Raw genomic sequence first — 12628 nt, forward strand, 5'->3', positions numbered from 1 at the left:
GAAAGAGGCACAACCAGCTTTATATTGCATTGTGTACCATTTTAATAGACATCAATAATAAGGTGAGACTGATTATTGCATTTTGTATAATCAAGTTTGGACGTGAAGAAGCCAACTTAGCATTCTTCATCAGATGCAATAGCAGTTTTGCATGGAATAGTTTGTCAATGATTTTTTTGGGCTTTTCTGGTAAACATGAAAATTTCCTTATTTCTAATAAAAGTTTAGGTTTGGCTTTGGCCGACTGTGTGCGACGCATGGTCGCTGGTTTGACACATTTATATTTTGTTTTTCTTTAATATTCACACTGTACTGCCTAATCCATCGATCATAGAGGCGGAAAAGAGTTGAAATGACAACTCACCTATGGGCCTCTCGTGTGAGAATTAAAAACATAGAGGTCTCTTCTGCACAAAAACAGGTCGCACGCCCTCCTCTCCGTGTTCCGATCACTGATAGCGGGGCCCGCGCCACAGTAGCATGTCAAGTCAGCGTCGATTTCGTATCCAAATACGATTTGCACTGCATTTGTATGCCCGAACCAAAATTTTGCACCAGTGAGATGTATGCCGCAAGTTCTAGCATGAAAATAACCGCTTGCCCCTAAGTTAGGCATCACCGATGTAATCGACTCGTTGCCATAACCACTCCCATACATATCTTTCTGATCATTCGGTTCTTTGCGTTTTGCACAAATGTTTTCTTTAAGTAGCATGAACAGGGAGCATGTTATTTCCCTGGTCCGTCGCCATCGTAATTCTATTGCTCATAGCCTTACCCAGTTGGGCCATAATAACTCTCGTACTGCTCTTTGGTTGAGGTATGTTCCTCGAGAGATTCATTCATTATATCAGAACGATTGTAATAATTCCCATGGTTAAAAAATGAACTCTTTTTTTGTAAAAAAAGTAGCAAACCCAAAAACAACCACCACCACCCAGTCGATGGGTGGGACAACAACGCAGACTGATCCTGCACCACCTTTGAGTGCCTCCTTTCGTGCTCCTTCGTTCATTGCTTCCATTTCCTTTTTTGATTGAAGCGTTTTGTAAGAGATGATTGAACCTGGCAAGTATTTTCACTTGGTGTCTTGGTGAACTACATTCACAATTGCCCTTGATCTCTAAAAGAACAAATATCCATTGCAAAGATTTTGAACTGAACAAGGATGATCAATGGGTGTTGTTAACCTGTAGAATATTAATCCAAGAGCATGACTGTTGGCTCTGCGCCTCTGCCTGCTATCAAGTAAGGTGTCTGTTTCAGTTTTCAAAGGCGTCGATTTCAGTGTACAATCGTTTTAAGTCATCAGTTAGAGAACATCATTCAGAGCCGCGTCAATCTGCAGAACATGATACAAATAGCTAGCTAGAGCGCTTCAACGTACCTCGAAGCTAGCCAGCTAGCCAGGCACCATGGCCCGCATTGCGCCGCTCGTGCTGGTGGCGCTTCTCTCTGTGCTGGCCGCGCCGTCGTCGGGGTGCCCAAGCTGCCCTACCCTGGCGACGCCTCCCCCCCTGCCGCCGCCGAAGGTGACTCCCCCGCCGTCGTCCGTGCCGTGCTCTCCACCGCCGTACTCCCCCGCGCCGAGGCCCCCGACGCCGGCCACACCAACGCCATCGTCGCCGACGGGCAAGTGCCCCGTGGACGTGCTGAAGCTGGTGGCGTGCGTGGACGCGCTCAACTGGGTGGTGCATGCGGTGGTGGGCACCAACGCCAGCGAGACCTGCTGCCCGCTGCTGTCCGGCGTGGCCGACCTCGACGTCGCGTTGATCCGATCCGGATGCTGCGCGAGTGGTTTGCGGGTTGAATAGGCAAAACTGCAGGGCTGTTTGTGTAAGAATGAAATGACAGAAAACGATTTGACTTAAAATTGGACAGTGGGTTTATTAAAAGAAAACGGAAGGGCTTTTTGCATAAATGCCATGACGGACAACCAGAAACCCTATTTGCTTTATTATTAGGGAGAGATTTGAGACTGAATCCGCAAGGAAGTCCGACGGAAGTTTCCTCTACGACCCCAAACGATGTGTACAGGGTTCCCTAGTATGTCCCAAGTGCACCTCAACGGATGGGAAATCTCACATGGGCATTTCCTATAGAGTTATCATTGTCCTAAGCATTGAGCTGTGAGTAAATAAAAGAGTGATGATCATCAATATTAGAGCATTGTCCCATGTGAGTAAAAAATGAGAAGAGGCCAAAGTTTCCCACCAAAAGTAAATAAAAAAAGAGAGGCCGAAGAGCCCAAACAAAAAAAAGAGAGAAGGGACAATGCTACTATCTTTTTCCACACTTGTGCTTCACAATAAGCACCATGTTCTTCATCATTGAGAGTCTCTTGTTTTTTCACCATCATATACTAGTGGAATCTTCATTATACAACTTGGCTTGTATATTCCAATGATGGGCTTCCTCAAAATTACCCTAGGTCTTCGTGAGCAAGCAAGTTGGATGCACACCCACTAGTTCTTCTTTTGAAATTTCACACACTTATAGCTCTAAGTGCATCCATTGCATGGTAATCCCTAGTCTTTCACATCGATATCTATTAATGGGCATCTCCATAGCCCTTTGATACGCCGAGTCAATGTGACCATCTCCTCCTTTTTGCCTCACAACCTCCACCACATTCTTTTTCACCTATAGTGTTATATCCATGGCTCACGCTCATGTATTGCGTGAGAGTTGAAAAAGGTTTGAGAAAGTAAGAGTGCGAAAATAATTACTTAGCCTATACCGGGGTTGTGCATGATTTAAATTCGTTGTGTGGGGATGATGGAGCATAGCGAGACAATATGATTTTGTAGGGAAAACTTTATTTGGCTCTGTTATTTCGAAAGTTCATAATTACCTTGCTAGTTTGCTTGAAGTATTATTGTTTTCATGTCAATAGAAAACTATTGTTTTGAATCTTATGGATCCGAACATTTATGTCACATGAAAGAAGTTACAAAGGACAAATATGCTAGGTAGCATTCCACATCAAAAATTCTTCTTTATCACTTCCCTACTCGAGGACAAGCAGGAGTTAAGCTTGGGGATGCTTGATACGTCTCCAACGTATCTATAATTTTTGTTGGTTCCACGCTATTATCTTGTCAAACTTTGGATGTTTTGTATGCCTTTTATATCTTTTTTGGGACTAACTTATTAACTCAGTGCCAAGTGCCAGTTCCTGTTTTTTCCGTGTTTTTGACCCTTTTCAGAGGAGAATATTAAACGGAGTCCATACGGAATAAAACCTCCAAAAAGATTTTTTTCGGAACAGAAGATACGCGGGGAACTTGAGAACCAAGGCAAAGGACCCCGGGAGAGGTCACAAGCCCCCCAGGCGCGGCCTGGGGGCGCCTAGCAGGCTTGTGGGCCCCCTGTGGCTCCTCTGCCAACTTCTTCCACCTATAAATCTCCAAAAAATCCAAAACCACGGGAGAGAGCCACGAAAATACTTTTCCGCCGCTGCAAGCTTCTGTCACCGCAAGATCCTATCTGGGGCACGTTCTGGTGCCCTGCCGGAGGGGGGATTCGGACAAGGAGGGCTTCTTCATCAACACCATTGCCTCTCTGATGATGCGTGAGCAGTTCACCATAGACCTTCGGGTCCATAGCTAGTAGCTAGATGGCTTCTTCTCTCTCTTGGATCTTCAATACAAAGTTCTCCATGATCTTCATGGAGATCTATCCGATGTAATATTCTTTTGCAGTGTGTTTGTCTAGATCCGATGAATTGTGATTTATGATGAGATTATCTATGAATCTTATTTGAGTTTCTTCTGATCTCTTATATGCATGATTTCATATCCTTGTAATTCTCTTCGAGTTGTGGGTTTTGTTTCGCCAACTTAATCTATGATTCTTGCAATGGGAGAAGTGCTTAGTTTTGGGTTCATACCGTGCGGTGACCTCACCCAGTGACAGAAGGGGTAGCAAGGTACGCTTCGTGTGCTTGCCATCAAGGGTAAAAAGATGGGGTTTATATCTATTGCATGAATTTATCCCTCTACACCATGTCATCTTCCTTAAGGCGTTACTCTGTTTGTCATGAACTCAATACACTAGATGCATGCTGGATAGCGGTCGATGTGTGGAGTAATAGTAGTAGATGCAGAAAGTATCGGTCTACTTGTCTCGGACGTGATGCCTATATGTATGATCATTGCCTTAGATATCGTCATGACTTTGCGCGGTTCTATCAATTGCTGGACAGTAATTCGTTCACCCACCGTAATATTTGCTATCAAGAGAGAAGCCTCTAGTGAACACTATGGCCCCCGGGTCTACTTCACATTATATTTTCAGCTCCACACTTTTACTTTGTTGCACTTTTCGCCTTCAGATCTCACCTTGCAATCAATCATGAAGGGATTGACAACCCCTCTGTAGCGTTGGGTTCAAGTTTGTTGTTTTTGCGCAGGTACTTTAGGAACTTGGCTTGATACTCCTACGGGATTCATACCATGGTTCTCAAACTGAGGGAAATACTTACTGGTACTGTGCTGCATCACCCTTTCCTCTTCAAGGTAAAAACCAATGCAAGCTCAAGAGGTAGCAGCAGGCACAGGCTCATCATCAGAGTCAGTGGGGGCAATCTCAAGAACGATAGGTGTAATGCCCCAATTATCCTTCACACAGAGCTTAAGGATACCATGATTACCAAGTGGTTTGACACAAGAGGCTCATTAGGAAATGTAGGAGTCCAAGTATCATCAATCACCTTAAAGAGATAGGGGCCATATATAGGCACCTACGTGTCAAGCATGGCTTAACAAAGCTCCTACCACATAATGTGGGAAACATCCAAAGTAGACTCACGGAACCTCTCCTTTCATTCACATAAGTAGTAGGTTCACGAGATAAGAGTCCAACCGATCCTTGTTCCCAATGGGAGTGTTGCGACATATATGGTGCATTATGTCCAGAAAAGGAATGAGATCAGTGTGGTCACCCTTGGCAGTCTTCACCACCTTCGAGTAACGAATAACCTTGGACTCTTGAATTGCTACAACTCTGTCAGTGTGTGTCCTCAGTCCAATAACCTTGATCAGCATAGCCCAGAGAGTTCATGAAGGTATTCTAGATGGAGCGCAACACATGACCACCAGTCATCCATGTCATGCTTCTCTCCTCATCATGGTGAAAGTGAACCGTTGCATAGAATTGAGCCACAATCTCGTCGCAAAAGTCCTTGTTGAAGCTGATGTTGGGAAACATACCCCACTGCAGACACAGAACATGAGCTTGAGAAAAATACTCAGTGTGAGGATGGCTTCCCATGTACCATGTATCAATAGATTTGAAACCACATAGAGGATCATCATGTGTTTGAGAACTCCCACATAAATGAGTGAATGAGCCTTGTTCGAGAAGGGACGCCCAACAAGAGCCTCGTCCTAATGATGGACATATGGATTGTATTGAAGAAATGCCAAAACTCCTTCCCAGTCATATCCTGAGGATCTTTGGCAGACTTCTTCTTGCTAACAATTTTTTTCATAGATTGCCGTTGTTTTTAAACACTAGAACCAGCCTCGGTTTCCTCAGATGAACGAAAATGCTTGGAACCACCAGACCTGCTTCGATTTGTGCGGCGAGCTGGAGGAGTGGAGCTACCATCATGTGGAAACCACAAATAAGGAACAAGAGAAAAACCAGTGTAAATCCATTGCATAAGACAAAGAAAAACAATAGAGAGAGTTGACGATGAACCATAGAAAGGCAGGAGTGTAAGGTCACAAGCGGTAGTACCGCTCCTAGCAGTGGTAGTACCGCGGAGAGATAAGCGGTAGTACCGTGTTGCTCGTAGTACGGGTCAAACACTAGCATTAATACCGCCCAAATTGTTGTGGTACTTCCGTCGCAGGAATTCGGTAGTACCAGTGACCAAAAACGCAACCCTTCCAATGACCATGTACCACTAACTCTATCTAGTAGCCATTTCACATCCAAGCCATGCCTAGATTTTTTGAAAAATCGTAGAAAACTCATGCATTTCCCTAGATCCAAGATTCCAAAATGAAAGCCGAAGAGAGAACGATCAAGGGCAATAATGGTGTCCGCGACATAAGGTAGAGGACGAGATTACTCCCATCAAACGGAAATGCAAAGGACAACATGGAATGGGGGATCCAGAGTCAGCCTCTCACGGAGTTCTTGGTTGCCTAGGATAGAGAACTCGAGGAGGGGAAGAGTAAATGGTTATGAGGCAGTTACCACCTCTTGAACCTCCAAGAGTCCCTGAAGTGGTAGTACCGGGCTCAGAGCGGTACTTTCACTTACAACCAAAAACAGCCGAAATGCAAAAGAAAACACGACCTATGGAAGTTTTGAGTTTAAGAAATGGATAGAACCTGACTAGGAGACATTCAAACCATCCAATACAAGAAGAGACACACCAAGTTGATAGATACCAAACACGACAAAAACAAAATATGGAGTGACACAACAAGCAAATATGATCTGAAAAGCAAATATCTTGCTATGAGGGGGGTGGTAGACGAGGTCACTTATGTTTGAGTCAATTGGTATGGCACCGTGAATATTTGACCTTGGTCCCATGACCAAAACTCGTCTAATAAGCATGTGTGTCATCACAAATGAAGAATGTGAAAGACTTTATCGATTTATGCATAATAGGGGGAGAGAGTTCATTTAGAGAATAACACCCCCTAAGTCCATTCCTGCATCTAAAGAAGATTGAATGACGAGAGTGGTGGGGTGTGCCTAACATCAATCCACATTGCTCGAATAAATGATATTTAGATCATGCCTTAACTCGCGAAATCCTGCTTCATCCAATGGCTTCGTGAAAATATCCCCAAGTTGTTCATTAGTGTTGAGGTTAATAAGATCAATCTCCCCACGCTTGACGTGCTCCAGGATGAAGTGATCATGAATATTTGAAAGCACAATTTCTCCCTAGGGTGGTTTTGATAATTGATCAAAACATATGCATCATTGGACTAATATGTTTATCCAAGTATAGTTCAGAAAAGTTCAAAAGATGCTTTGGCAAAAGGCTTATGTGGGGATGCCCCTTGATGCAAGAAAGGAATAAGATTGGCTCAAGCTTCAAGTTAGAAGACTCTTCATTTTATATTTGTGAGAAATCACTTTTGAGTCCATAGAAAGCTAATACTATTAAAAGGGGGTGAGGTATTAAAATTTACTGGTTGCTCAAGTGCTCAAAGTTAGTCACCAAAATACTCAGTCATTTTTCCTACATAACCATTATGTCAAATTCCACATACTCAAATTCGGAGCCACCAACATTCTATTTCGGTCACACCGAGTTTGACCTCGGACAGATCCATAGCCATTCCCACCAAATCGGTGCAACCGCAACCATATCGGTGCTACCGAGTTCAGGGTGACCAACTTTCTGTTGCCTTAGTACAAAAAATCGGAATTTACCAGTTTGAGTATAGGTGTCACTGAGTTTTGTCACCTGACCGTTAGCCACCTTTTCGGTGCCACCGAGTTGTGTATACCGGTCCCACCGAGATTCAAAAGTTGCTACCTTTTGTGCGAGTTTGTACCATCGAGTTTATGACTTCGGTGTCACCGAGTTTGCCAGTTTAGGTGTAACGATTGTATTTTGTGTGTTGTCTATATATACCCCTTCATCCACTTCTCATTCATGGGGGAAGCACTTAGAACACACACTTCATTTCCACAGAGAGCCATTTTAGGTGTAACAGTTGGATTTTTCTGAGAGAGAGCCACCTAGTGATGTGTTGAGACCATGATATTCCAATCCGATGATTTGAAACTTGATCTCTAATCTCCCCAAACTATTTTCCACCAAATCAATCTAGCCTACCCATGCATATTCTATGAGAGAGTGATTTTGTGTTGAGGAGATTATCTTTAGAAGCACAGGAGCAATGAGTTCATCATTCTACCACATCTGTTACCTCTTGGAGGTTGGTGCCTCCTAGATTGGTTAGGTGTCGCTTGGGAGCCTCCTACTTTGTTTTGTGGAGTTGAACCAAGATGTTTGTAAGGGCAAGGAGATTGCCTACTTCGTGAAGACCTACCATGAGTAAGGCAAGTCCTTCCTGGGCGGAAGCCGTGGTGGAATAGACAAGGCCGCTTCTTCGGGGACCCCATGTTGGTGGAGCCCTTTGTGGACTCTCGCATCCATTACCCTCCGTGGGTTGACGTCTCCACCAACATGGACGTACAATAGCGCCACCTATCAGAACCATGCCAAAACTTTGCCGTGTCAACCTCATGCGTTTGATCTCCCTACCTTACTCCTTTACTAACTCAGAGATTTACATGTGTAGGATGTATTTGACTTGCCATAATTGCCAACTCTGCCCCACAACTAAAATTGGGAAAAGTCCAAAAAATTATCTTGTCAAGTATTCTAATCACCCCTCCTCTAGACATACTTTCGATCCTACAAGTGGTATCAGAGCTTTGGTCTCCATTGCATTGGTTTCACAACCTAGGAGAGTATGGCATCATGTGAGTGAAATTATCGCCGTAGAGGTCCATACTTCGATGACACTAATTTTGCTAGTTGGAAGCATAAGATGAAAATGCATATTCTCGCCTTTAATACTCACGTATGGGCTGTTATTCGTGTTGGTGTGTAAGGTAACTTCTTCGGAGAAGGGCATGAACCGGATCATGATGCGAAAGCCGATGAACTAAAGATGTTGCAACTAAATGCACAAGCCTGTGACATCATATTCAACTCTCTATGCCCCAAAGAGTTCAATAAAATCAGCCGCCTTGAGAATGCAAAAGAAGTTTGGGATACTTTCATTGATATGGACGATGGTACTCATTCTGTGAGAGAATCTAAGTTGGATGTACTTCAAAGTCAGCTTAACAAGTTCAAGATGAAGGATGGTGAAGGTGTCGCTGAAATGTACTCTAGGCTAGCTCTCATCACCAATGAGATCGCCGTCTTAGGAAGCGAAGAGATGACCGAAAAATTCATCATCAAGAAGATACTTATAGATCTTGATGGAAAGTATGACACTGTGTGCACATTGATCCAAATGATGCCAAACTACAAAGATCTCAAGCCAACTGAAATCATTGGTAGGATAGTTGCTCACGAGATGTCACTTAAGAACAAAGATGAGTTACACAACAAGTCAAACGGTGCTTACAAAGCTTCATGTGATGCTCCCTCTACTTCAAAGGACAATCTTGTCACTGATGAAGAGTTAAGCCTCCTCGTCAGAAAATTCAACAAGTTCTACAAGAGTGGAGGCAAAGAGAGAAGCTCAAGCTCTGACCGAAACTGCTACTATTGTGGGAAGCTCGGACACTACTCGGGTGAGTGCTCGGCTAGCTACAAACAAAGAGAAGACTCACCTCAAAGACGAAGCTCAAGGGACGAGTCACCTGGTAGAGAGATAAGGAGTGGACAAGATCGTCATGAACGAAGACACTCACGGAGAGGCAAGGAATGGGAGAAGAAGGACAAATACACCAAGAGCATCTCAATAAGAAGACATCAAGCTCATGTTGGTGAATGGGTTTCTGGCTCCGAGTCTGACAAACAATTTCAGAGAATCTACCACTCCAACTCCGACTATAGTCAAGATGAAGGTGTTGTCGGCATTGCACTTGTTTCCTCCAACTCCTGTGACCTATTTGATTCACCAAATGAGGGGTTAGGAAACTGCTTCATGGCTAAAGAGACCAAGGTATCACACCCCGAGTATCGTGATTTTAATAGTGATGAGGATGACTTGTTACGAGAAGACGACTTGCTCTTTGATAAAACTAGTTATTGTAATGAAAATGAACTTGCTAATTATCATACTAGTCAAGAAAATCGAGTGATGATGATAAGAAAGAGATTGAATGACTAACTCAAGAATTAAAAACTCTTACGTTAGCTCATGAAACTACTCTAGAAGATCATAGAGAGCTTGCAAGAACACATGAGAAGCTACACTTCGAGAATCTCAATTTGGATCAAGGGCATGAGTTCGTAAAAGCGATCAATGATGATCTTCGAAAGAAGAGTTCTTCTTATCTAGCCAAACGATTACCCTTGTCTACAGTTGTTCCACAAGTTAGACCTAAGAACACTAGTAACAAAGGCAAGAAAGTTTCTTCATCTAGTAACAATAATGGTAAAGCTAAATCTAATAATGTTGTTCCTAGTAGCTCTCTTTATTCCACTAATGAGTCTCTTAGCCAAGTTACACTTGAGCAAGAAAATGATTTATTGAAAGGGATTATAGAGAGAGGTGCCTTCAAGAGTCTTGCTGGCAGTAAATTTTTTGAGGAAATTGTGGGCAAGCAAGGAGGACATCGGAAGAAACAAGGTGTTGGGTACTTCAACGTCAACGGAGATGATTGGTAAGAAGGTCCATATCCCATTCCTACGTTTGTTCCTCAAGAGGAGAAGTATGATCCTACTTCTCCCAAAGGAACAAGCTCACAAGATGGCCTTCTACCACAAGACTACAAGGTTAAGGGAAAGCTTCAAGATGGCATTGACTTATTTGAAGATGAACCCCAAGTCATGGTCAAGTGGATTCCCAAGGACACTACTAGCACTACCTCATCTAGTGCTGCCACAACTCCAAGGTTCCCATCAAGTTGATGTGGATCCCCAAGAGGAAGAACTAGAAAGTTCTTGAGGGGTGACTCCGCCAATGAAATTCACTCTTATTCATTTTGGCAAGAACTACATACAATCAACCTTAACCATATGCATTAGCTCAAGGAGTCACATATTCCATCAAAGGTAAGCAAGGAACAAGGTAATTAATATATCTTTCGACATCATCCCATGTGTGTTTCACTCCATGTCCATAGATATTCTTGCATATGTTCCTTTTGATTTGGGGCTAACCCATGTATGTGAGAAGAGTAAGAAACAACAAGGATTGCTCTCAACTCAAGATGATATTCATCAACATTGAGCATCCACCACTACTTCACCTACTTTAAGTCTTCTACGATAAAATCCAAGGTTAGTTTATCAGTCTTAGGGGGGATGTCATATCAAGGGGGAGCTTTACTATAAATCTTGAGTATAAGCATCTCCTAAGGATATGAACACAAAAATGCTTATGTAAAAGTGGTAACCCCACTTGTGCTTAACGATGAGTACGACCTATGATCAAGTATTCTTACATGGCTCCTAAGTCAATATACTCATATATAGATGTCTTTGTTATCGCCCAAGTACCTTAATTCAGAGGATAAAATATGTCCTCAAGTATCCAATTGTTGTTATTTGGCTGTTGATTCAGCTTTCGCCAATTGGATGGACAAGAATGCCTAGGATCCTCCTCTAGCTATCTATGCTTCCTGATCTCAAGTTCTATTCATGCTTCATCACAAAACAACAAGCTCTTGTCGATCCCTCTGTATGAAGGAGCACTTGGAGTTCCGTATCATCAAAGGCCGCCTACCAAAACGTTTTTGTAAATCTTGGTGAGACCAACCCCACAAACTCGGCTCCACCAAATTTCCAAAGTTCATCTGGTCTTCAATCTCGGTACCACCAAAATCACCAACTTGGTCACACCTAGTTTTCGTGTCAGCTGACAGCAGAGGAACTCGGTGACACCAATTTTGTAATCTAAGTGACACCGACAATGAAGGGGTATATATTTAGGCAGACGGGATTTTGAAATCAGTTCCTCAAAAACCCTTCGTATAAAACCCTAAGATGCCCAGAAGGACCCCTGGTCGTCACCTTTGCCTCCACGAGCGCCTCCGTGATACGTCTCAAGCGTATCTATAATTTTTGATGGTTTCATGTTGTTATCTTGTCAACTTTGGATGGTTTATATAGCTTTTATATCTTTTTTGTGACTAACTTATTAATTTAGTGCCAAGTGCCAGTTCCTGTTTTTCTGTGTTTTTGACTCTTTTCAAATCTGATTTTGGAACGGAGTCCAAACGGAATAAAATCCCCGAAATGAATTTTTCCAGAACAGAAGAAGATCGGGGGACTTGATAGCCAAGGAAGGAAGCCCATAGGGGGCCCACAAGCCCTGTAGCCGCGGCCAGGGCGGGGCCCGCGGCTACCAAGCTTGTGGCCCCCGTGGAGCTCCCCTTCCCTAGCTCTTTGGCCTATATATTCCCTAAAATCCCAGAAAAAATGAGGACGTCCATGAAACCACTTTTCCACCGCCGCAAGTTACGTTTCCGCGAGATGTCATCTGGAGACCCTTCCCGGTGCCCTGCTGGAGGGGACTTTGGAGCTGGAGGGCTTCTACATCAACATCATTGCCTCTCCAATGACTCGTGAGTAGTCTACTTCAGACCTACGGGTCCGTAGTTAGTAGCTAGATGGCTTCTTCTCTCTCTTGGATCTTCAATACAAAGTTCTCCATGATCTTCATGGAGATCTATCCGATGTAATCCTCTTTGGCGGTGTGTTTGTCGAGATCCGATGAATTGTGGATTTGTGATCAGATTATCTATGAATTATATTTGAGTCTTTGCTGATTTCTTATATGCATTATTTGATATCCTCGTAAGTCTCTCCGAGTCTTGGGTTTTGTTTGGCCAACTAGATCTATGATTCTTGCAATGGGAGAAGTGCTTGGTTTTGGGTTCATACCGTGCGGTGACCTTTCCCAGTGACAGAAGGGCCAGCAAGGCACGCATCGTGTTGTTGCAATCAAGGGTA

The 12628-nt window shown here is 43.4% G+C and overlaps 1 protein-coding gene across 1 annotated transcript; it reads left to right on the forward strand.

Annotated features, from left to right (window-relative positions):
• The first annotated feature begins 1415 nt into the window (after nucleotides 1-1415).
• LOC123405567 (36.4 kDa proline-rich protein-like) lies at nucleotides 1416-1814 on the forward strand. Its single transcript, XM_045099212.1, has one exon. It carries the CDS (start codon nucleotides 1416-1418, stop codon nucleotides 1812-1814), a length of 399 nt encoding a protein of 132 aa, XP_044955147.1.
• The last annotated feature ends 10814 nt before the right edge of the window (nucleotides 1815-12628 follow it).

The sequence above is a fragment of the Hordeum vulgare genome, chromosome 6H (genome assembly GCF_904849725.1).
Source record: "Hordeum vulgare subsp. vulgare chromosome 6H, MorexV3_pseudomolecules_assembly, whole genome shotgun sequence".
NCBI classification, from domain to species: Eukaryota; Viridiplantae; Streptophyta; class Magnoliopsida; order Poales; family Poaceae; genus Hordeum; species Hordeum vulgare.